Source organism: Oncorhynchus mykiss, chromosome 3 (genome assembly GCF_057628025.1).
Source record: "Oncorhynchus mykiss isolate SJ-2025 chromosome 3, ASM5762802v1, whole genome shotgun sequence".
NCBI lineage: Eukaryota > Metazoa > Chordata > Actinopteri > Salmoniformes > Salmonidae > Oncorhynchus > Oncorhynchus mykiss.
Window position 1 is genome coordinate 89,999,724 of NC_143024.1, and position 24,464 is coordinate 90,024,187.

Genomic DNA, 24,464 nt, shown 5'->3' on the forward strand with positions numbered 1-24,464 from the left:
TTAAACAGGACAGCCAGAGAGACAGGTATTAAACAGGACACCAGCCAGAGAGACAGGTATTAAACAGGACAGCCAGAGAGACAGGTATTAAACAGGACAGCCAGAGAGACAGGTATTAAACAGGACACCAGCCAGAGAGACAGGTATTAAACAGGACACCAGCCAGAGAGACAGGTATTAAACAGGACAGCCAGAGAGACAGGTATTAAACAGGACAGCCAGAGAGACAGGTATTAAACAGGACACCAGCCAGAGAGACAGGTATTAAACAGGACAGCCAGAGAGACAGGTATTATAGTAGAGCAAAATATTAGTACCATAGATAATACACAAATCAAACAAGTCAAGAAAATGATGTTTCAGAGAACAATGAAGATAAGGTAGGTAACGGAAGCTGCTCTTTCCATGATACACACTGACCAGGTGAATCCAGATTAAAGCTATGATCCTTTATTGATGTCACTTGTTAAATCCACTTCAAATCAGTGTAGATGAAGGAGAGGAGACGAGTTAAAGAAGGATTTATAAGCCTTGGGACATACATTGTGTGTGCCATTCAGAGGGTGAATGGGCAAGACAAAATATTTAAGTGTCTTTTGAACGGGGTTTGGTAGTAGATGTCAGGCGCACCGGTTTGAGTGTCAAGAACTGCAACGCTGCTGGGATTTTCACGCTCAACAGTTTCCTGTGTGTATCAAGAATGGTCCACCACCCAAAGGACATCCAGCCAACTGGACACAACTGTTGGAAGCATTGGAGTCGACATGGGCCAGCATCCCTGTGGAACGCTTTGGACACTATGTGGAGTCCATGCCCCGACCAATTGACTGATCTGAGGGGTGCAACTCAATATTAGGAAGGTGTTCCTAATGTTTTGTAGACTCCGTGTATTTCTTTGCTGTCCATTTTGATGTAATATTTTGAAGTGTTTGCTGTATTAGTTGTGTTTCTGTGGTTTGAAGGATATCTGTCATGAACATGAAACTTCTAATGTTGTACTGAATAGTTTCTTAACTGTGTTTATAACAAACGATAAAACAAAATGTTAAGATGGTAGAAAAATATTTTATTACATACAACATTAAGGATTAAAAAAATTAATGTATAAGATTTATAAAAAATGAATTGGCGTTAACAAATATTACATTTATTTTACCGATAAACGTTGATTGCAAAATTGTATAATACACACTTCAAAAGGACTACTTTTTCCTGAATATGTAAAAAATGTAATGTTTCTTACAGTATAGCAAAAAGCAAGTAAAGAAGTACTACTACGATAATCGCATAAACACTAAAAAGCATGTTGACCTTCTGAATAAGTACAGAATACTGTATCGTATAGCTTGACCAGTGATGCCCTTGACGTTTGCCCGTTAGCATTAGCCAGTAGTACTAATGCTGTCTGTGAACATCGATAATATAACCCCCAAAGTACTTGGAAACCTAATTTAAACTTTTGATAATGGCTCTCACATTCAAGTTAGCAACTTGAGAACTCCGCTGAGGTAATATGTACTTTACATTGCTAACACACTAAAACGACATGCACGGCACAATTATTTAAACTGACACACAGAGAGCAAAACCTCTTCTCAAGTCTCCAAAAGTCTGAACATATTTTCTGCATTACACACATTTTTGCAATTCAATATGGCACTTTTTAAATGCACTGCACACAGTTCTCTGCATAAGACACAACAATCTGACATAAAGTCACATGTTTGCCATTTCAAAACACTGCCATTCAAAATGACACTACATGAGCTAATTGGCCAATACATGTGCCACCTGGCCAAACACCTCAATGGTTAATTGTTACCACTTCAATCAGGAAGTAAGCACCATGAAAAGACCACAGGTGAGCACCTTCTGTTTTACAACAACAATGGAAGCCGTTGTAGAGAGAGGAAGAGGAAGGGTGAGAATGAGAGGGGGAGGAAGAGTGAGAGGTAGGGGTAGAGGAATTCATGGCCAAAGACAACTTTCAAATGAAATCAGAGCAACCTTAGTTGATCATGTCATCAACCATGGGCTGACAATGCGAGAGGCTGGACAGAGAGTGAAATCAGAGCAACCTTAGTTGATCATGTCATCAGCCATGGGCTGACAATGCGAGAGGCTGGACAGAGAGCGCAGCCCAACTTGAGCCGTTTTACTGTCGCCTGTGTCCTCCGGACATTTAGACTGGAGTACAGGTATGTAACCAACATTTCTTTCACACTATGTAGTACACCCCATGTCATAGTGTATCAGTTGGGTGACACCTGTTTACTTCATGAACGGCTGATGTCATACACTAACTGCACAAATTTCCTGTAGAATTTACTCTACTGTGGGGGAAATATCTTTAGGCTGCATTGTCCAAGCCCTATTTTTATTGTTTTTCTAAAGGACTGAGAGACACAACCATGGTGGAGGAAGAGGCCAACCATGGTGGAGGAAGGGGCCAAATGTTCACCGGGGTACAGGAAGCTGCCATTGTAAACTTGGTTTTGGAAAATAATGAAATCAGATTACGAGAAATTCAAAGCCACATCATCCAAGACAACACCATATTCAACGAGTCAGTCTGTCCACATTGGCTCGCATTCTCAAGCGAAACCAAATCAGAATGAAACAACTTTATAAAAAGGTGCCGTTTGAGAGAAACTCTCAAAGAAACAAAAGAGGTCAGACGAGCATATGTGGATGTAAGTACAATATTGACTGCAGTACACTACACGCAACATTGTTTCCCAGTGTACTGGATAACACCATATTGACTGCAGTACACTACAACATTGTTTCCCAGTGTACTGGATAACACCATATTGACTGCAGTACACTACAACATTGTTTCCCAGTGTACTGGATAACACCATATAGACTGCAGTACACTACAACATTGTTTCCCAGTGTACTGGATAACACCATATAGACTGCTTTTGTTCTATGTTTTCAGGGAGTACTGGAAATGGATGCTCATGCAATCCCACAAGTTCATCTTTATAGATGAGTTTTGGTTCAACCTAGCAGAGACCAGAAGTGGGAGAAACGTCATTGGCCACAGAGCCATTATAGATGTTCCTGGCCAACGTGGTGAGAACATCACAATGTGCGCTGCCATCTCCAATGCGCATGGTGTCCTCCACCGTCATGCCAACCTTGGACCATACAACACAGCCCATATTCTCACATTTCTGGACAGACTCCACAACGTTCTCATACCACCAGAGCGTATGAATGATGCAGACCATCAAAGAAACCGGTACGTTGTAGTATGGGACAACGTGAGCTCTCATCGTGCAGCCTCAGTCCAAAACTGGTTTGCTGACCACCCACCATTTCTCGTGCAATACCTCCCACCATACTCACCATTTCTGAACCCCATAGAAGAGTTGTTTTCGGCATGGCGGTGGAAGGTATATGACCGGCAGCCCTTTGTGAGCATGCCTCTTGTACAGGCTATGGAAGAGGCATGTGATGAGATTGATGTGGGCGTGATTCAGGGATGGATAAGGCACTCAAGGCGCTTCTTCCCTCGATGTCTGGCAAGGGAAGATATTGCCTGTGATGTGGACGAGGCGTTGTGGCCAGACCCAGCTGTTCGGCAAGATGCTGCCTAATTATTTTTCATCCCTTTTTTTTCTCTATATATTTTTATTTTTCAGTTTACAGTTTTTTTTGTGAGCATATTTTTGTGCGGTCCAATGTAAATATATCTGCTGTGCATATGTTGCACTGACTTGTTTTGGTGAAAAATTAAATGTTTCAACAGCATGTGTGTGTATCTGCAAATATTTCTGTGCATCTGAACAATTTTCTAGAATTTGAACTATTTTAGTATTATGGCAAAGCATCCTAAAGATGAGAATGCTTTTCATTATGCCCAACAGTGTGCAGTTGGTTAGACACAAATCTGGTAATATGAATGAAGTGTGTGTAGTTGGTTAGACATAAATCTGGTAATATGAATGAAGTGTGGGCCATTTGGTGCTACTGTTTGATTTTGATATATGTAGTTGGTTGCAGTGCTTCATTTTGCAGTTTGGCTGTGTGGTTTTGTGAATTGTGTTTAGTATTTGGATAAAACCAGCCTAGTTTGCAAAATTGTATTTTAGCAATTGGGAAAAACGAACAATTTAATGATGTAAAAAAAACAATTCTATATGTCTAAATACTTTTAAAAAACTGCAATAATATAGTACAGTCCATATCAATACTATTGGTTGGCCGACGACTCAAACTAAATACTTCTGCTGTTCTGTCGTTCGCTACATACTTCAGTCAAACTGACATCAAAAGGAGGGGGTGTTGTACAAAACAAAGTCATCAGCGATTGGATCATTTCTGACCAATCAGAGTATCAAAAACCCAATGACACATTTTTTAAAACGGCGCTTTATCCACGTGTTCGTTCTGGCTCTGGTCCAATCCATCAGTTTCTGGGACCAATCAGAATGGTTAGAAAGTGTTTGCATTCTAGAAATCGTCGGGGAGGTACTCGGATCCAGACTCATTGCGGAGGAGAAACTAACGTCCGTGGGCGTGGCGTAGCATATGGCCGGAGCAAGGAGTCTGGGTAGTCAGGCAAATACATTGGCTCTTCTCTTTTAAATTTGAACTGGTCTGAAAATACAAGAAAAGTCTAAGCAATATGGTGGAGAGATAAACACTTATTTTCACCTAATGCAGATAAAGGAGCAGTCGGTAGCCCAGTGGTTAGAGCGTTGGACTAGTAACCGAAAGGTTGCTGGATCGAATCCCCGAGCTGACAAGGTAACATTCTGTCATTCTGTCCCTGAACAAGGCAGTTAACCCACTGTTCCCCTGAACAAGGCAGTTAACCCACTGTTCCCCTGAACAAGGCAGTTAACCCACTGTTCCCCTGAACAAGGCAGTTAACCCACTGTTCCCCTGAACAAGGCAGTTAACCCACTGTTCCCCTGAACAAGGCAGTTAACCCACTGTTCCCCTGAACAAGGCAGTTAACCCACTGTTCCCCGGTAGACGGTCATTGTAAATTAGAATTTGTTCTTAACTGACTTGCCTAGTTAAATGTTATAACAAAAATAAAGGAAGGACAAGGAAGCCACTTCAGGCTACCTTGAGACCTTGATATTTATGCCAGAAGAGTACACTGAATGTCCACAGGAAGCCACTTCAGGCTACCTTGGGACCTTGATTTTTATGCCAGAAGAGTACACTGAATGTCCACAGGAAGCCACTTCAGGCTACCTTGGGACCTTGATATTTATGCCAGAAGAGTACACAATGTCCACAGGCACCATATGGCTTTCATTAACAAATAAAAAAAAACTCCTGGCAAAAAAAAATAAATGGAATGGTTAATTGTGCAACAAATTACTTCTCTCATCGCCTCATGTAACCAAAATACTCCTCATCTTCCTCCTCCTCAGAGGTAGCAGTGTGCGTCTGTGTTATGGCAGGCTCTGTGGCCCAAAACTTGGTGTCAGAGGGCAGGAAGGGAGTGGTGGGCTCAGGGGGCTCCCCCAGAGAGCGGTGTTCTGGATCCTTCCTCTCCTCATGTCTACCTAGGGTTACAGAAAGCAGGTTGACATCCAGGCAGCTCTCCTCCTCCTCCGGATGTAATCCCCCTGCATTCCCTGTGTCCCTCTCTGAGGAAAGACTGAAGCTCAAGTCTTGTCCCCGTGAGGCACATTGAGCTGGCTCTGTAAGCTGACTGGTTTGTGACGGTCCAGACGGTGGATGGTTGTTTGATAGAGACATTGAGAGGCCGTCAGGTCTGACCAGAGATTCAGGCTGCTGGTCGCTGGTTATGAAGAGAGGAACGTGAGGGCGGTTGGACTGCGTCTCAGCGGTGGTCTGAGTGTCTGTGGCAGTGGGATATGCCAGAGAGCGTGTGCTTAGATAGGGGTGTAGGAACACCTCTGCTCTAGAGGAAGAGGAGGAAGAGAGGGGGTTATGAGAGGTCAGACCAGCAGTGATCCCTCGTGTCTTGTATCCTTGTCCTATCCCAATGCTTCGCTCTGTCTCTGCCTCGCTTTCTTCCTCACTCTCTGTGTCCTTCCCAGTGCTTCCTGAAGGGGGCGATGGTGGCACTGGAAGCACCGAGGGACATGGTTTCTCATCACAGGGCACTAGGTATAGGCTCTCCTCGTGGTGTTGTATTGAGCTCTGCAGAGGAGAGATAGAGTTCGTCTGTGAGGTGAGTAGTCAGACACGTACCACAGAATAAGACCATGGCTACCGAAAATGTTTTTAAATATGTAGATTACGTAGATTAAAAAACAAAACAAGTCTTAAATCAACAGAGCGTTGCGCCTCTTTTGACACCATGTGTGAGCCTGTGACTAAGGTCACCTCATGAATACTAAAAGCACCGCTGTGGTCAACACTTCATGATAGAAACAGCAGATGGGAAACAACCTAGCTTTCATTAGCACATTGTTAGCCTGGACTCCCCCCTCCACTGTGTGATATGTTAATTCAGCTGTGTGGTTTAAATCAGACCCCCCCATTCCCCTGTACGACACATTAATGTAAATTCCGCAGTGGTTTAATGCTGTGTTCAAAACAACTGGGAACTTTGAAAAATACAAGGTCAAATAATGACGTCAGTGATCTTCAGAGACAGAGGTGTAGAAAGAGGCCTGAGTTCCTGAGTTGGATTACTGTTTTTCCACATTTAGTAGCGTTACAGCCTTATTCTAAAATGTATCACATTAGTTTTTTTTCCCCCTCATCAATCTACACACAATACCCCATAATGACATCACAATACCCCATAATGACATCACAATACCCCATAATCCGATAAAGAGACTAGGAGAGAAACAAGAGGGCTTTTGTTTGAACCAAGTTGGTTGCAGCAGCCTGGGGCTTCAGCTGTCTGGTAAACACGATGCCGTTTGTTGGGTGTGTGTGTGTGTGTGTGACTTGCAGCTCTTTCCGGCATTGTGCAGGGCTGTCTTTCTTTTTGTTAGGGTGTAGATCCGCTTTAACAGAGCAGACAGATTGTAGCTTCTATCAACGTAATCGTCTGCATCACTTCCAATCCCCCTGTATATTTTTGTTGTTGTAAGCATATACAGTACCAGTCAAAAGTTTGGACACACCTACTCATTCAAGGGTTTTTATTTTTTACTATTTTCTACATTGTAGAATAATAATGAAGACATTGACTGGTACTGTATATATTAAAATATATTTATATTTTCCTTTATTATTTCCCCCCAACTTTACCACTCCTCCTCAACACTTAGGCTTCTACTTCCAGTTTATACATACTACTGTATATATTGGTACCTTTATTATTTCCCCCTAACTTTACCACTCCTCCTCTAATTGGTGTAAACTAATGGAAAACAACACTTAGGCTTCTACTTCCAGTTTATACATTTTACTTGACAAAACGTATTTTACAATAGTTATCATGTGTGTTTTTTTTTTTTTTTAAATCCCATCCTTCAGCTACCACGAACCCCTCCCATTGATCTCTGAAGTCCATCCAGTTTTATTTCTATTTTTCCAACTGTGCTGTTATGTTTCACAAAAGTTCTGAATTTATATACACACGGACAAAGTATACTTTACATTAGTAGTACATTAGTTAGATCTTGTAGTGTCTAATCCCATCCTTCAGCTGTAGTGTCTAATCCCATCCTTCAGCTGTAGTGTCTAATCCCATCCTTCAGCTGTAGTGTCTAATCCCATCCTTCAGCTGTAGTGTCTAATCCCATCCTTCAGCTGTAATGTCTAATCCCATCCTTCAGCTGTAGTGTCTAATCCCATCCTTCAGCTGTAGTGTCTAATCCCATCCTTCAACTGTAGTGTCTAATCCCATCCTTCAGCTGTAGTGTCTAATCCCATCCTTCAGCTGTAGTGTCTAATCCCATCCTTCAGCTGTAGTGTCTAATCCCATCCTTCAGCTGTAGTGTCTAATCCCATCCTTCAGCTGTAGTGTCTAATCCCATCCTTCAGCTGTAGTGTCTAATCCCATCCTTCAGCTGTAGTGTCTAATCCCATCCTTCAGCTGTAGTGTCTAATCCCATCCTTCAGCTGTAGTGTCTAATCCCATCCTTCAGCTGTAGTGTCTAATCCCATCCTTCAGCTGTAGTGTCTAATCCCATCCTTCAGCTGTAGTGTCTAATCCCATCCTTCAGCTGTAGTGTCTAATCCCATCCTTCAGCTGTAGTGTCTAATCCCATCCTTCAGCTGTAGTGTCTAATCCCATCCTTCAGCTGTAGTGTCTAATCCCATCCTTCAGCTGTAGTGTCTAATCCCATCCTTCAGCTGTAGTGTCTAATCCCATCCTTCAGCTGTAGTGTCTAATCCCATCCTTCAGCTGTAGTGTCTAATCCCATCCTTCAGCTGTAGTTTCTAATCCCATCCTTCAGCTGTAGTGTCTAATCCCATCCTTCAGCCCCACACAACCCCTCTCAGAAAATCTCTTCACACCATCACTTTTGTATTTCTACTTGCCATATATTTTTCAACAGTGCTATGATGTTCACAAAAGTTTTGAATCTTTCTTATTCTCATAGTTTCTACTGATTGTATATTAAAGATTTGTTTTTAAATTGCTAAAAGTATTACTATATTATCTATCAAATCACCCAGTAGTGCTAACTGCTGAGTTAGTTCCAAGTCAATGTTGCACTTCTCCAACCATCCTGGACCTGCGACCAAAAACAATTTACACATGTACAAAATTATTTATTCAAATTTTTATACTAATTTAAATAGACAAATTCTAAGTTTTGAATCCGCCATTATTTTGCTGCAATTAGTTGATTGTAATTTTGGTTAGAGTAGACATTTCCATGTATTTCTGTAAACTGCATGTGTGACTTAACTCCACCAGTCATATTTATGATATAATTTATAAAGATTATACTTTTTTTTGTAATGTTTTTTTTATTTTTTTTATCTATTAGTATATTTGAGTTTAACCACAATATCTGTTTTATTATTTGTTCTGTCTTTTCTGGTGGATTAAACTGAAATTGAAACCAACTTTCTAAGGCTTGTTTTAAATATAGCAATATTTTGGAGATTATTTAATTTTAAAATATCCGAAAGTAATAGTTCGTAATCTGAATAAAGGGAAAAAGGCCGTTCTTGAACATGGGGTGAGACATTCTTACTAATTTGCTAGAGAACCAGTCTAGATTTAAAATAACGTTTGTATGACTGAAGCTTTTAGTAAGAGGTCTAATCCTTCAATATTTAATCATTTCTGCCCTCCGAATTCATCTTCATTATATAAATAATCCTGTTTAATTTTGTCTGATTTGCCATTTCAGATAAACTTGAATATTTTTTGATGATATCATTTAAAAAAAAAAAACAGGTTGTTAGGAATAGGCAGGGTCCAATCCAGTCAGCTGATGTTCTGAAAGAGCGGCAAAATCTGGACCCATACAAATCAGCCGGGCTAGACAATCTAGACGCTTTCTTTCTAAAATGATCTGCCGAAATTGTTGCAACCCCTATTACTAGCCTGTTCAACCTCTATTTTGTGTCGTCTGAGATTCCTTTTATTTTACCCCTTTTTCTCCCCAATTTTGTGGTATTCAATTGTTTAGTAGCTACTATCTTGTCTCATCGCTTATAAATTCCAGGCATACAAAATCCTTTTTAAAGTCAGCTATGAATACCAGACCTGGTTTCCCAGATTATTTTTTATAGTGTTCTATTGTTTCCAGTATTTATCTTATATTATCTCTATTGTATCATCGATGTAAAAAAAAAATCTGTCTGATTAGGTTGAATAATATCAAACAATACTGTTTTAATTCTATGCACTATGCATTTGACTAGAACACTGACATGTAAGGGGCCTCCAATTTTGTTTAAATGGACTGGATCTTTATATTTACCACCTGGGTCCTGTTTCAGTAATAATTAAATCAGACCTTGTTGAGTATCTGGTAATCTACCATTTCTATTAAAACTAATAGTTTCGTGCTAATAGTGGTCTTCTGACTATATTAAAAAGTGTGGTATACTTCCACTGGTATGCCATCCAACCCTGGAGTTCTCTCAGACATAAAGCCTTTAATTGCGTCAAGAAATTCATCCTTCACACGAGTCTTTCTGTACAGTTGTTAATTTCACATTAATAGTAGAAAAAAAATCCATACAATTATCTTCGGCTAGTGGACTAAAACAAAAACACGTGCTTAAAGTACTCTGCTTCCCCTTTCAAAATATAGTTTGGTGAATCATGGGTTATTTTTAGTAGCATTTTCTATGTTGAAGATTACAAAAAGGAATTTTCTATCTCCACTGTCTGAGCCTCCTGTTGACATTTTAGCATGAGCTAATGTTAAGATTTGTGAATGTGACCCAACACTCTTCAGTCAGTTCTACCTTGTTCCAGACCCCTTTTTCTCCCCGATTTCATGGTATCCAATTGGTAGTTACAGTCTTGTCTCATCGCTGCAACTCCTCAAGAGAGGCGAAGGTCGAGAGCCGTGCGTCCTCCGAAACACAACCCAGCCAAGCCGCACTGCTTCTTGACACACTGCGTGGTTAACCCGGAAGCCAGCTGCACCAGTGTGTCGGAGGAAACGCCGTACAGCTGGCGACCAAAGTCATGGGTCATCCGGGTCTCGGCCAGATGCGTCACAGCCTGGGATCAAACCCGGGTCTGTAGTGACGCCTCTAGCACTGTGATGCAGTGCCTTAGACCGCTACGCCACTCGGGAGGCCAGTCCCAGACCCCTTCTGATCGAGTATTCCAACCATGTCCTGCCTTCTAGGGTGTTTTTCCTAGTTTCTGTGCTTCTGCATTGCTTTCTCTCTCTCTGGGGTTTTAGGCTGGTATCTGTGAAGCACTTTGTGACAACTGCTGTTGTTAAAAGATATTTATAAAATAGATTTTATTGATTGATTGAAACCAGGGCTAGAATAGATCTATCTGTATCAGTCTATAGCTTACCAGTACTTCTGGAAGGTGTCGTCTCAGACAGATGAATCCAGTGTGGAACAGTAGGGTAGTAGTAAACAGGCCAAACAACACAAGCAAACACAAAACCACTGAGATCTCTGCGTCTGTGGAGAGAGATCGACAGTCAGAACACAAAGACCACATATGTGCTTATGTGCTTGCACACACACAGTGTACCTGCGTTGTACTTGGCAGCTGTGAAGGCACAGTGTGGTTGGCTGTAGGAAGAGTTCTTGTTGCTTCTCTCCTCGCTGTCCCTTATTCTGACGGAGACACAGTACTCTCTGCCTGGAGCCAGGTTATTTAGAATCTTTTCTTTCAGAGACGTCATCTCCTCAGAGTACTGGGACACACAACAGAAACCAATCAAACCAATGCGTCATGCTTGAATACACTGAGTTAATCAGCACTGAAATTAGAACATGGCATGCATTAAGTAAAGCATCTCTGACGATGCAGTGATGATGTTATACTGTGTGTGAATCGGTCACTCAATATCAAAATGACCCATGTAGCTCCAACCCTTAGGCATGTTTTAGATTTTCCAAGAGGTTTGACTCTTCCTGTCCTCACCTTAGCTCCATGCCTGCTGCTTCTGATGCTTAAACTGTAGCGGAAACTGTCGTAGACATCCCACAAGCCGTCCACAGGAGGCCTCAGGTTCACACACAGAGTGCTGCCGCAGGCCTTAACACTCACCACGGGCGGGTCCAGGAGGGCTACAGGACACACAGAGGGACAAACAGCACTTAGTGGCTGCTGTTCAACCAAGCAGTTTTAAAGTCTCTCCAGAAAGGGGAGAACATGTTTTTGTTAAATGAAGAACGTGTCAGCCTACTAGTTGTTCTGCTAGCGCTCCTGAACACAACTCCAAAGTATTATAACATTAACCCTACAAACTCCATTCCCGGCCCCTCCTTCCCCCACAACCCTGATAAGCACCGGCCTGCTCTCCTTTTCGGCGTGACTGAGGAAACGCTGACACTCACTGCCATCGATGGGTTTAAAGCCGATTTGGTTGCCCGGGGGTGAGACTTCGTTCCCAGACACAGCGAACACCCGGTTGTAGTAGGTTTGACTGCGGCTTGAGAATGCTTTAGTCAGGTTACACACCAGAGGGGACTCCACGTGCTCACAGCCAGCCACCACCTCCCAAGACTGGCCACCCCTAATTTAAATGAGGGGGAAAAAAAGAGAGAGGTAATGATAGACAGACAGACAGACCGAGAAGTTCAAGTCTAGCTTATTTGTTTGCTAGTTGGCCTAACATTACACTGTACCGTAATTTCCAGACTATAAGCCACTACTTTATTCCCACACTTTGAACCTCGCGTTTTATACAATGACGCGGCTAATTTATGGATTTTTCCCCCGCTTTCACAAGATTCATGCCGCCCAAAAAACTGAGCACCGTCACATAATGTGACGTAAATCGAGCGCGCTCAAACTTCCCATCATTCTGATTACGGTAGTCATTTTGTCACCCTCATCATGGCAAAGACACGGAGAAATGCATATGATGCATCTTTCAAGTTGAAGGCGATCGATCTGGCTGTTGGAAAAGGAAATGGAGCTGCTGACAGCGTGGAGCATTGTCAACAAAATCCACTATCATCAACGGGTTTCGAAAGGATGGACTGCTGCGTGTTGAAGAGGGCAGCGATCCAACATCGGATGAAGCAATTCTGAGGCTATTCAACTCCGACACCGAAGGAGATGACTTCAGTGGTTTCAGTGCACAGGAGGAGGAAGATAGTGACCAATGACTTTCTTGTTAGGCTACGGTTTACTGCTATTTAAAAAAAAAAATTGTTACAAGCCGTGTTTCGTTTAAAAGCTGTGTCAAGTTCATTTGTTTCAATGTACCGGTAGGCACCAGCGGCTTATAGACATGTGCGGCTTATTTATGTACAAAATACATATATTTTTTAAATTCAGTGGGTGCGGCTTATATTCAGATGCGCTTGATAGTCCAGCAATTACGGTAGTTAGTATGGTGTGTGTATCATTGAGCTAAAATACAAGAAGACACTCCCAAGTCATGTTCTGACAAGTCTATCTTCACCTAGGTATATGATATAGTTCGGTTCTAATTCTCATTATGAAAGCTTGAACCAAGTTTATTCTTCCCAGAGGGTCAATACAACTGCATTCAGACAAAACATGTTTCCACCAACACCACTAGTATATATACTCAAATTTAGGCACAACTCCTTCTCTCTAATCCTTACATCTATTATGGTTTGACGGGAAGACGAAGTAATAGGGCAATAAAGCATCATTTCTCCCTTTAAGGGGACCTGACCTGACCTCAACCCCCCCATTTTCCTAACCCACAGATCACCACCCGTATCCCCTATAGCAATCCTGTGACTTCCTCCCGTCCACGCAACACATTCCGAAGCCATCTGGCTCCTACAGATAACCATTAACTTCTGATGTAAAACAAAAACCAGTCGCTATCACTCCTTAAATAAGATACTGAGTTTAACAATGTTCCAAGTTTAACCCAGAATCAAACAATATGTTGTGATTACAGTACTGAATCATTCAAAGAGCAAACGCATCTAGGAAAAGCAGTTTGGCCTATTTAACTGAGAGGATCAAAGAGCGAGAGAGATACTCATACTGAATGACACACCTACATCATACCTGCTAGAGAAAATCATCACGCGGTAGGACACGTTCCTGGGGGACCCCGAGCCTGGGTCCCACCTCAGCTGGTGGACAAAATGTCTGGAGGAGAGAGTCACATTGACTGGAGCAGGCAAATCACACATAGCTGAGAAAGAGAAGAAGAGGAAGATGCATTTTATTTAGTGTGTCGTTTGGGTCCTGGATGCTGATTGGCTGAAAACCTGTGGTATATCAGACCGTATACCACAACATACTATGACACAAAAATCACTTGTTTTACTGCTCTAATTACATTGGTAACCAGTCTTTAATAATAGCAGTAATGCATCTCGAGGGGGGGGGGGGGGGGGGGGGGGGTTGTGATATATGGCCAATATACCACAGCTAAGAGTTTTATCCAGGCACTCCACTTCGTGTCGTGTGTAAGAACAGTCCTTAGCCGTGTTATATTGGCCAAATACCGCACCCCTTCGGGCCATATTGCTTAAATATACCACACCCACTCAGGCCTTATTGATAAAAGCAACTTAAAGTACAGGCCTACACCCACACCATTTTGTTGTTGGGGTACGGCCACACCATTCAAACACAGGAAAGATTATTTAGTTTTTCATCCCCCAAAAAATGCTATTTCACTCATAATGTAATTAATTATAGGTCATTATTTCAAAGAAATCACACTGGACAGTCACTTTAGGTATTACCCCTCGGAAATACAGTAATGATGACTACAATTATGAAGCCGTAACGTTACTGAGGAAAATATATATATTGTACAAGATGCAGAGGGACGACAAGCTATTCAAAAATGTCTCACCTGAATGTGCCTGTAGTAACCAGGTAACCATCCATATCACTGGAGACATGACACCACTGCCACAACACTCGGTGTGTCATGTCAATCAAGCTGACTCGTACATCCTCCACCTGGACTCCACTGTGCAGCAGCTCTCATGTCCATCCTCTTCTAGCTGAAAAGGACAGGCGGGCTTTCATTGTCTCTTTGGGTGTGGTGTTTGTGCACTTGGTTTCAAAGGGATCGGGCGATCGAGTTGCGTCTGGGGTTCATAATTCACAACTCAAACCAACATTGTGCTGGAATTTTGGAAAGATAAAAGGAAAAACAGACTAATTTGGTAAGCTACATTAGGCTATTGCAACCGGGGTGGTGTCAGAATGCGTTTCTTTTCCTTAACTCTTTTTTTTTTTTTACAGAAATCTGCTGCTTTGTGATAATGAAACTGGGAACTTTTGTAGCATAACTAGTTGATATCACAAATTCTCGTTTCAGGTGGCCAACTAGCAGAGGTGGATACTTGAGTAAAAGTAGAGTACCTCAATAGAAAATGACTCGAGTAAAATTCACCCAGTAAAATACTACTTGAGTAAAAGTCTAAATGTATTTGACTTTAAATATACTTCAGTATCCGAAGTAGAAATATTTTAAAATTGCATATATTAAGCAAACCAGACCGCATACATGTATAGTTTTTATTTACGGATCGTCAGGGGAACACGCCGACACCCAGACATAATTTACAAACTGAATCATTTGTGTTTAGTGAGTCCGCAGATCAGAGGCGGGAGGACCAGGGATGTTCTCTTCATTGGCTGTCCTGGCTAAGCATTCAAAATGTAACATGTACTTTTGGGTTGTCGGGGTTAAAATGTACGGAGTAAAAAAAGTACATCATTTTCTTTAGGAATGTGGTGAAGTAAAAGTTGTCAAAAAATAAAAAATAGTAAAGCAGATAAGTAGTTTTATGGGGGTAACGTTAAGTGGTACTTAAAGTCTTTTTTACACCCCTGCCAACTAGCTACATCAACATTACCCAAACTAAACGTGCAGAGAGATAGTAAGAACAAAACACGATAACCGCTAGTAAAACAACAGTTAGCTGTCGGTTCCACTAATACCACGAGTCCGTTAGCTTCTCGCTAACAAAGCCTAGGCCAAACAGTGGATATCCTTTGATAACGCCAAGCATAATGCAATTACAATAAAACATAGCTACCGTTATGAGATGACATTTCTGCCTGGTTGGCAACAGAAAGTCGAACAAGAAGAGCCAGTCCTCTGCCACAATTGGGGTGCTTTCCGTAACTGCTGCCTTGCCAGCTTGTAGAAATACAAAAAGGTTTTTGCCGCGTTCAAATCAACTGGGAACTCGGAAATCTCCGATTTACAGGCGTTAAAAAACGAGTTACGGTTGGGAAAATCATTTCGAACCGTCATCCAACTCGGAATTCCAAATCGGGAACTCGGGCCTCTTTCTAGAGATCAGATTTTCTCACATGAAGATCATCGACCTCGTATTTTTCCGAGTTCCCAGTTGTTTTGAACGCGGCATAACAACGCTGCTGCTGCTGGAAATGACGACAATGTTGAGCAACCATCCACAGATCTTTATAAGAACGGATTGGCTTTTCCTGGGGGACATTGTTTCACACTAAGCATTTCTTTTTTTTAGAGAGCAGTGTACTTTAACATGACATTCAAGTCTCGACGTATCAAGGAATTTCCCACATAATAACTTTTAGAAACAATAGCCTAAAAAACACACATTCTACACAAAAACCGGGTCACGATTTGATCATTGAGCTCTAATTCTTCTTTCATAAAATTGCACGTACATTACAATGAATGAAACGGACACATCAGTGGTATTCAAAGTCGGGCTGGAGGAACTGCATTAATGTCACCAAATAACAAAAAAAATACAAATAAATAGTACATGCTATAGTATTTGACAATATACAAACGTTTTTGAGAAAGATCATTTCAAAAATCAAGTGTATCTGAATGAACAGAATCCTGATAACACGTAGAGACATTTTAAGGCTGTCATCCGTTTTGGGGTGAGGATCGGGAAAGTGTGAATACCTTTGTTTTACACACATTCTCAACAGAAGACAATATTTGGGAAGGAATGGACGTGATAGAAGGCATATCCAACCAAGTGGAATAGCTGTGCAATTATCGGCTAAAACACTTACACTGTAGGCCTACACGTCACGCATGTGTAGCAGTGCGATGTTGTTCCCCTAGATTATGCACCAAGTTGCACACAAGGACCAATTCAAATAGGCCAGGTCTAGAGGGGATGTTAATAATTTGATAATAATAATTCAGTGTATTTTTTAAAATTTAATTACAGCTGCATAGCTAATGTTTTTCTTTGGTGTACAAACCCTTTTTCATATCAATATTGTACATGTGATTGTAAAAGTTTCGTATATTTTGGTTTGGCCCGTCGCGGGTTATCTGTATTTCCATACCCCCTTATTGTTCTCTCTTGCCTGACCTTCGGCTAACAAGGTGCCTGAGAGCTATGACTGCGCCAAGGGTTAACATAATGTGTGTTGTCTCTTCATGTGCAGGGCAAATCAAAATAATTCAACTAGCAGACCTTCAGTTGTGGCAGCGTCCTAATTAAAAGTACACAACGCAGAATGAACCACGCTACGCACGCACGCACGCATCAATGTCCCATATAGCCTGAGAAGTCTTCTTCTTCCTCCTCCTCTGTCTCATTGTGAGACTGCACAGTGCCAGTGTGCGTTACCAGGCAGTCAGGGTATGTCTTTGTACAGCTGACAGCATGTCTATCTGAATATTCAAAGTATTTTTGTGTGCAGTCTGCCCGTGACGGTGTCAGTACTAGGCCTGTATCTTCCTGTATCTCACCCTGTGATCCCATGCTGTCCAGTCCTAATGTCCTCTGTAAGGAGTCTATGGGAAGTAGAGGCTTCTGCTCCTGTTTGGAACAGCCTAAAAAAACATCTGTCTCATGCTCCTCCTCCTCCCTCTTTAAAGCCCCCAGAGTCACAGAGAACAGATTGACGTTACCAGAGGTCTCCTCCCTCATCTCTTTCTCCACCTCCCTCATCTCTTTCTCCTCCTCTCCACCCAACCCTACAAGTCCCAGAGGTCTGGGTTGATCTCCGTCTAGGCTGGAAATGACCTTCGTTAGTTCACCTTTGACCTCGCTCTGACCCTGACCTCCAAGCACCACCACACCCACAGGAACTTCCTCTTCCTCCTCAGCTGCTGTCTCAAAACTCAACCCCCCAGAATGCCCTGCTACGTTAAGAAGAGCAACATTAGCCCCTGATGCTTCCTGGGACTGTATGGTGCTGGAGCTGCTATCAAAGGAGAGCCACGCATCGCGGTCCATGTAGACCGTGCCATTTCCCCCCTCCTTCTCTTCATCCTCCTCCTCCTCCTCCTCTTCCTCCCCTGCTCGGTTCGAGTTCTCTCTGTTGTGGTGTGCTTTTGTTGTGAGGGCCTTCCCTTGTTGCTCTGGCTCAGAGAATATGGAGACCAGGTCAGGAACTGTTCTCTCTGGGGTGACTAGGTAGCCCTCAACCAGGTCAGTCTGCAAGGGGAGAGGGAGAAGAGAGAGGCTGTGTTAGACACAGAGAAAAGCACAGTGATGTCACTGCCTGAAGCTGATTTAACTTTATGTGGACAACAGGGCATGAAAGAGTTAAAGTTAATGTTATTTGCCTTTTGCAGGAATTTACTTTGGCTTTGCATTTCTTAAGCTCTTCAAACTCACATCCAGGACCAACAAATCAACAATGGCAAAGCCAAACAAATAATATCATAGACAAACAGTGAGAGAGTTGTGAGAAATGGGTTTGACAATGCAAACATATGTTTCCCATGCCACTAAAGCCCTTTTAAATTGAATTGAAACAAAGGAGTGAGAGTGTAGGGTGTGGTTAGCTACAAGATAGAGCCATTTCTCACCAGTGATCTAGGCAGGTGGGTCTTCAACTTGCACAAGAACCCCGTGTAGAACAAGACAAACATGAGAACCATCAGGCCTGCCCCACTCACAATGAGGAGAACCGACACCCCAGCTACAACAGCAGGGACTGGGGGGGGGGGGGGGGGGGGAGACAAGTCATGGTTATACCCCAATCCAAGGTGCACTGAATGAACAGAATAATCCTGATAACATAAAGAGTTCCATGCAATATTTAAAATAGTAACACAATGCCAACACATGACCTAATATCTGGCATGGTAAAAAGTGAGGATGAAGCATTGACTAACATAACTATAGACAATATTCACCTCTGTTAGCCTCCACAATACTGGTGTGTGCACACTTCCACTCAGAAAGCTGTGTTTTTTGGTTGGTGGTGATCATCGTATGCACCCTCACACAGTACTCTGCGCCCACCTTCAAGTTCTCCAGCATATAACTTAAATGAGTTGTACGGGTCTCTTTGATCTGAAAATGAATATGATCGAAGAGTATTCATTATTTGATTAAATGGTCCTCATTCTCATTAAATGGACATCATTTGTAAAAATAAATAAATAATACATTTAAAAAAAAAATAATAATATGTATAGAATTTGACACTACAATGAAGACAGGGAAAGGAGAGGCAGGAAACACAGGGAAAGGAGAGGCAGGAAACACAGGGAAAGGAGAGGCAGGAAACACAGGGAAAGGAGAGGCAGGAAACACAGGGAAAGGAGAGGCAGGAAACACAGGGAAAGGAGAGGCAGGAAACACAGGGAAAGGAGAGGCAGGAAACACAGGGAAAGGAGAGGCAGGAAACACAGGGAAAGGAGAGGCAGGAAACACAGGGAAATGAGAGGCAGGAAACACAGGGAAAGGAGAGGCAGGAAACACAGGGAAAGGAGAGGCAGGAAACACAGGGAAAGGAGAGGCAGGAAACACAGGGAAATGAGAGGCAGGAAACACAGGGAAAAGAGAGGCAGGAAACACAGGGAAAAGAGAGGCAGGAAACACAGGGAAAGGAGAGGCAGGAAACACAGGGAAAGGAGAGGCAGGAAACACAGGGAAATGAGAGGCAGGAAAGGAGAGGCAGGAAACACAGGGAAAGGAGAGGCAGGAAACACAGGGAAAAGAGAGGCAGGAAAGGATAGGCATGGTTGTTTTTACCCGAGTCTCTCCTGCTCTCTTCCAGTCGATCTGAAAGGATACGGTGCTCCCATAGACATTTTGAATGGTTTCCATCTCAGGCAGTGTGATGTTGATTACCAGACAATTGCCACATCCATCCAAAGACAATGTCGGAGGACCAATAACAGCTGTGGAAGATATGATACTGTAGCATCATTTCACAATTAAATATGTAATTTTTTACAACAACATATTATATTACATACTATAACAGACACATTGACACACAAATACATGCCTAGATTGTGTTATGTGATGTCAAAGAATGGCCCTCACACAAACACCTGGTTAAAATCCCTAGCAGAAGTATAGTCATCCACCTATTAGCAAGACAGAATGACCAGCAGACGTACTCTGTGTGTAGGGGGTGAAGGTGATCACGGTCAGGGGCGACTCTAAGAGCTCGTGGGAAGCCTGAACACACAATCTGTATTCTTCTTTGGGGTACTTCAGATCCAGCTTCTGATTTGTCATGTTGGTTTGATGCTGTAGCTGTAGGGTCATGTTGTTTTCTCTGTTAGGATAGAAACGAGGAGGTACATTTTTAATGTAGCGAATAAAATTACAAAGTAGACCCAGTTAAATTACTTCATTGACAAAATACAGTGAGTTCATTTTGGATTCCAAATCATTATGATTTTGAATCAATGTGGCCTTCAGACCTCAACAAGATATATTCTATCTCAGAGTGGTGTTGTGTAACCACATTTCCAAACAGAAAGTAGTATTTCCTGTTCCATAATGGCTTACGAGTATTTATCCATGTATCTTGATGATTTATCCACATTGGAAATGTATCTTGATGATTTATCCACATTGGAAATGTATCTTGATGATTTATCCACATTGGAAATGTATCTTGATGATTTATCCACATTGGAAATGTATCTTGATGATTTATCCACATTGGAAATGTATCTTGATGATTTATCCACATTGGAAATGTATCTTGATGATTTATCCACATTGGAAATGTATCTTGATGATTTGTCCACATTGGAAATGTATCTTGATGATTTATCCACATTGGAAATGTATCTTGATGATTTATCCACATTGGAAATGTATCTTGATGATTTATCCATATTGGAAATGTATCTGATGATTTATCCATATGTACATTAGATGATGCCCACATTGATCATGTCCAGGGTTAATACATATCTGGGTATCTGGATTGACGAAAAAGCTATCTTTCTAAAAAAGCAAATTGCTGAGTTAGTTAAGAGGTCTTTAGGAATAGGGAATGTCTTTCGTTAAATAGCAGAAAACAAATCATTCAGTCTACATTCATTCCGATTTTAGACTACGGCGATATCCTCTATATCAGTTTTTCCCAAACTGGGGAACACGCAATGCCGTCGGGGGCACGCCAAATGAAAATGTGGTTCACAGACCAAAAATATTATAATCAAACAGCACATTTTATATTTTTCCAACGGAGCTATACATTTGTGTGAGTTTTTTTTCCCCCTCACCTGAGTAGCCTTGTTTCACTGCCAAAAATAAGATAAACCATCTGGCGAAATAACAACACAATGTCAAATACAGGTAGCCATGTCAAATTATTAACATCCAATCACATTAACCGTTACTCATCCAATCACATTAACCGTTACTCATCCAATCACATTAACCGTTACTCTCTCGATCGAAACCTTCACTCTTACGCAGACATTTAGAAACGAAACATGACAATGTGAAAAATAAGCCACAGGAGTTTTTTGAGCGAGAATTAAGATGACTCGAGTAGTAAGACATGTATAAAAGCAACAGACACCATTAATAAGAAGGGGCTAGAAGTGTCTTATATGGTGAGCTACCGAGTGGCTAGGACAGGCAAGCCCCATACTATTGTGGAGGACTTCATTCTTCCTGCTGCCGCGGATATGGGCTGGGACAATGCTGGGGGGAAAAGACCCAAAAAACTATACAGACAATGCCTTCATCAAACGAACACTGTTTCACGACGCATCAGTGACATGGCAGGAGATGTTTTGAAACAAATACTGCTTCACACACAAGCCAGTGAATTCTATGCGTTACAGCTGGATGAGTCAACAGACGTGGCGGGCCTGGCACAGCTCCTGGTGAGTGTCCGTTACGCTTATGGGGGGGGGGGGGGTCAATTAAGGAAGACATCCTCTTCTGCAAACCACTGGAAACCAGGACAACAGGAGAGGATATTTTTAAAGTACTGGACAGATTTGTGACATCAAATGGACTTTGGTGGTCAAGATGTGATGGGATCTGTACTGATGGAGCAAAAGCCATGACAGGGAGACATTATCCTTATTATTACTACACCAAACGTCTGACACACGTTACAACCCAGTCATATCAAGTGTCATGGGAATCAGATCACCATCATTCGTCTAAAGTCCATAAACCTTAACCACAATGCAGTAGTAGAATTATCCAATATGATAAACACAAACACAATCATGATGATGGGTGATACTACTATCTAGAATTTAATATGGGGGAAGGGGGGGGGGGGTGTAGGTGACAACCTGTGTAAGATCTTGTACATGGTCCCGGGTGGTGTGCCTGGCCCAGGGATCCAGCGGAGAACATGGTGGAAGTTGAGAGAATCGATGGTAACATTGACCGGAGCAGGGAGGGTACACAGGGCTAGGATGGCAAAAGGGGATACAGAGAGGGACTGTATCGTTAAACTCGTAAATGAAGATAACATACAGTACAAGACACTATACTGCCCACAGACACAGACTGTTTGTGGGTGTATGTCTGAGAGCAACTGAGAGCAACTAGAGACTTCAGTATCTTATCCCAGCCAAGGTACAGTAAATCAATGACTTGCTACCTAGCCGCCAGTAACCCCACCATGTTATGTAATCAACTGCCAATGGTTCCTTTCTTAATTTGACTATGACAGTTTATTACAAATCAGTCTGACAGTATTTCAGTCTGAAAGACAGTATGGTTTGAAGTGACTGAAATGCATCAGAAAGGTACTGAGAAGTTCAGGAGACCATCAGGCAATAACGTTGTGTGATCTTCTGTGTTGAAAATAACACCATCATTGACAATGTTCTTTCCCCCGCAGTCTGATTTAGAGCCTGGTCTTGTCCGCGCCATTCTAATGACTTGTGGGCATAGTAGCTGGAAACAAGTGTTCCTGAGTCGTGTCTTTCAGTGAAGGCATCATAATATTGTTACGCTTAAAACGTTAAAAAGAGAGCCACATTTATAGGAAGAAAACAGAAACCGGTCTGTTAATTACAACCGCATCTAGAATCTGCCCCAAATTTTGTCTTGCGACCGCATTTTCAACTTGACCCCTAGTTTGGGAAACTCCGCACTGTTTAGCAGTAAACATGCACAGCGGTAAACATGCTCAGCGGTAAACACTGCTACGTTGAACCTGTTCAGAAACCCATAATAGCAGTGGACAACTTACCATAAAAACACTGCAACATCAAGTAAATAGTTAGAAGGAAATATTTCATATCTTGTTATTCCTAAAACCTTTAAAAAAATTATCGAGAGGACTGGTCCATTGTTGGTCAATGTTCTGAAAAACAAAAGATATTGAATACAGAAGTGAAAATGAAATTCTCACTCACACAAAAGGAAAGGTACAGCAGTACTGTGAGGTTTGTGTGGCGTCTATTGCTATAGCGATCAGGTTGTATGATCTAACGTTGGGACAGGTGAACAACACTTGACTCAATCTATGCTTACTTTAGGTTACTGTTATGTGTTTATATAAATATGTTGTCTACAACCAGTATGCAACTCTTGAAATGATAAAACACAACAAACAATTTTCATGAAGAAAATAAAATAGAGATTTGTGTCGTCTTCCAAGTCTACAGTGTTTCTAATAATGATTTTGCGTGTAAAGGGGTAAAGTTACGCTTGTCCTACACGTTTCTTGATCCGAACTAAATGCTGGCATTAATAAATAATTGTACCTGAAGATATGCCTTCCTTGATGAATCCCTTTCAAAGAACGTGATATTTCCCGCCGTGGGTAAAAGCAGAAGAGAAAATAGACATGTAAACACATAAACAGTCTGACCGTGCTGTGAATACTAGTAATTCTTCCGGTCACTTGTGTTTTCCAAACGTCACTCGTTTTTGTGAAATCACATGATAACCAGGTCGAACGCCCCCAAAAGGCAATGGGGCAAATATTTCTTTAACTAAACCAAGATAGACCAGGGCCTGCCATTTGCAATGGGAACAAATGAGTCATATTGAGATGAGATCCTATTCGCCGGTTCTAGCAGATATCTGCATATTCATGTTAGGGAACCCTACTCGGTGAAGTGCGCGTGTGCAATAACTAAATTCGTCTTTGCGTTCCTTCTAAACAATGCATTTTTTTACAACTTTGGCAAATGTTAAAGTCTACAAAACGTAGTCCACTCTGTTTACAACAGATTCTAGTTTTGGGAACAGAAAACTGTATTGAGATAAAAATGTTTAATCGATGAGAAAATGTACAGAATGTTGGCCAAAATCCATCTCGTTGCGTCTTCTACCACTGCCGGCCACTGGGCTTCCTCTCACTACCATATTTGGTAGGGAGTTTAAACGCCAAGCGGATGCTTTACATTTATACATCTGGTGAAATATCTGTCTCATTGTTCTATTTGTGGAATGGACTTCTTCTATGGTATATTGACGATCGCACAATTAAATGTGCATCCGGCAACCTGCTGTGCGGGATGGAAACAGGATTCCCCAAAATGGAACAAAATACCAACAACAACAAAAAACTAACAAAAAATAAACTAAATCAAACAACTTTTCTGTTAACAAAATAAACCATATGATCCATACACAGGCTCACGGGGAACCTGGGAGGGCGGGCCTTCAGAAGTAAGATCCTTAAGTCTCAAAAACGTTCTGCCGCAAACACAATAATGTCCAGTTTCTTATTCTTATACTTATTAGAGACTTGTGCCGCACAGTTTATAACT

The 24,464-nt window shown here is 41.8% G+C and overlaps 2 protein-coding genes and 1 long non-coding RNA gene across 11 annotated transcripts; all 3 read right to left on the bottom strand.

Moving 5' to 3' along the window:
- Window positions 1–1,045: 1,045 nt before the first annotated feature.
- On the bottom strand, window positions 1,046–2,817 carry LOC149984720 (uncharacterized). The gene is made up of 2 exons (XR_016494881.1): window positions 2,079–2,817; window positions 1,046–2,007 (listed from the first exon to the last, which is right to left on the bottom strand). It is a non-coding gene; the product is annotated as an uncharacterized LOC149984720 (long non-coding RNA).
- Window positions 2,818–4,092: 1,275 nt separating this feature from the next.
- Window positions 4,093–15,707, bottom strand: LOC110520638 (uncharacterized). Of its 4 annotated transcripts, none has more exons than XM_021598057.3 (9): window positions 15,574–15,707; window positions 14,376–14,529; window positions 13,574–13,703; window positions 11,911–12,089; window positions 11,495–11,640; window positions 11,099–11,264; window positions 10,913–11,025; window positions 5,351–6,141; window positions 4,093–4,611 (listed from the first exon to the last, which is right to left on the bottom strand). In XM_021598057.3, exons 2-8 carry the CDS (start codon window positions 14,422–14,424, stop codon window positions 5,356–5,358), a joined length of 1,569 nt encoding a protein of 522 aa, XP_021453732.3. In that variant the 5' UTR covers window positions 14,425–14,529; window positions 15,574–15,707; the 3' UTR covers window positions 4,093–4,611; window positions 5,351–5,355. The 4 variants fall into 4 exon arrangements, with proteins under 4 accessions (XP_021453732.3, XP_090086586.1, XP_021453730.3 ...); XM_090230460.1 differs by having other exon boundaries at window positions 14,376–14,653; window positions 15,574–15,684; XM_021598055.3 differs by having other exon boundaries at window positions 4,093–6,141.
- Window positions 15,036–23,628, bottom strand: LOC110520637 (uncharacterized). Of its 6 annotated transcripts, XM_021598053.3 has the most exons (8): window positions 23,451–23,620; window positions 22,934–23,047; window positions 22,023–22,143; window positions 19,863–20,023; window positions 19,489–19,637; window positions 18,645–18,804; window positions 18,315–18,442; window positions 15,036–17,937 (listed from the first exon to the last, which is right to left on the bottom strand). In XM_021598053.3, exons 2-8 carry the CDS (start codon window positions 22,980–22,982, stop codon window positions 17,041–17,043), a joined length of 1,665 nt encoding a protein of 554 aa, XP_021453728.3. In that variant the 5' UTR covers window positions 22,983–23,047; window positions 23,451–23,620; the 3' UTR covers window positions 15,036–17,040. The 6 variants fall into 6 exon arrangements, with proteins under 6 accessions (XP_021453728.3, XP_090086584.1, XP_090086582.1 ...); XM_090230458.1 differs by lacking the exon at window positions 22,023–22,143 and having other exon boundaries at window positions 23,451–23,612; XM_090230456.1 differs by lacking the exon at window positions 23,451–23,620 and having other exon boundaries at window positions 22,934–23,081.
- Window positions 23,629–24,464: the final 836 nt, after the last annotated feature.

Bases quoted from the DNA above. Each gene is read 5' to 3' on its own strand.
- LOC110520638 (XM_021598057.3), bottom strand. From the start codon at position 14,424: ATGTCTCCAGTGATATGGATGGTTACCTGGTTACTACAGGCACATTCA. The intron at 13,704-14,375 runs GTGAGACATTTT...TCTCTTTCTCAG, and splicing joins GTTACTACAGGCACATTCAG to CTATGTGTGATTTGCCTGCT. The intron at 6,142-10,912 runs GTAAGCTATAGA...TCTCCTCTGCAG, and splicing joins GACACCTTCCAGAAGTACTG to AGCTCAATACAACACCACGA.
- LOC110520637 (XM_090230454.1), bottom strand. From the start codon at position 20,594: ATGGATAAATCATCAAGATACATTTCCAATGTGGATAAATCATCAAGA. The intron at 18,805-19,488 runs GTAAAAACAACC...ATTCATTTTCAG, and splicing joins AGAGAGCAGGAGAGACTCGG to ATCAAAGAGACCCGTACAAC. The intron at 18,443-18,644 runs GTGAATATTGTC...CCCCCCCCCCAG, and splicing joins TATTGTGGAGGCTAACAGAG to TCCCTGCTGTTGTAGCTGGG.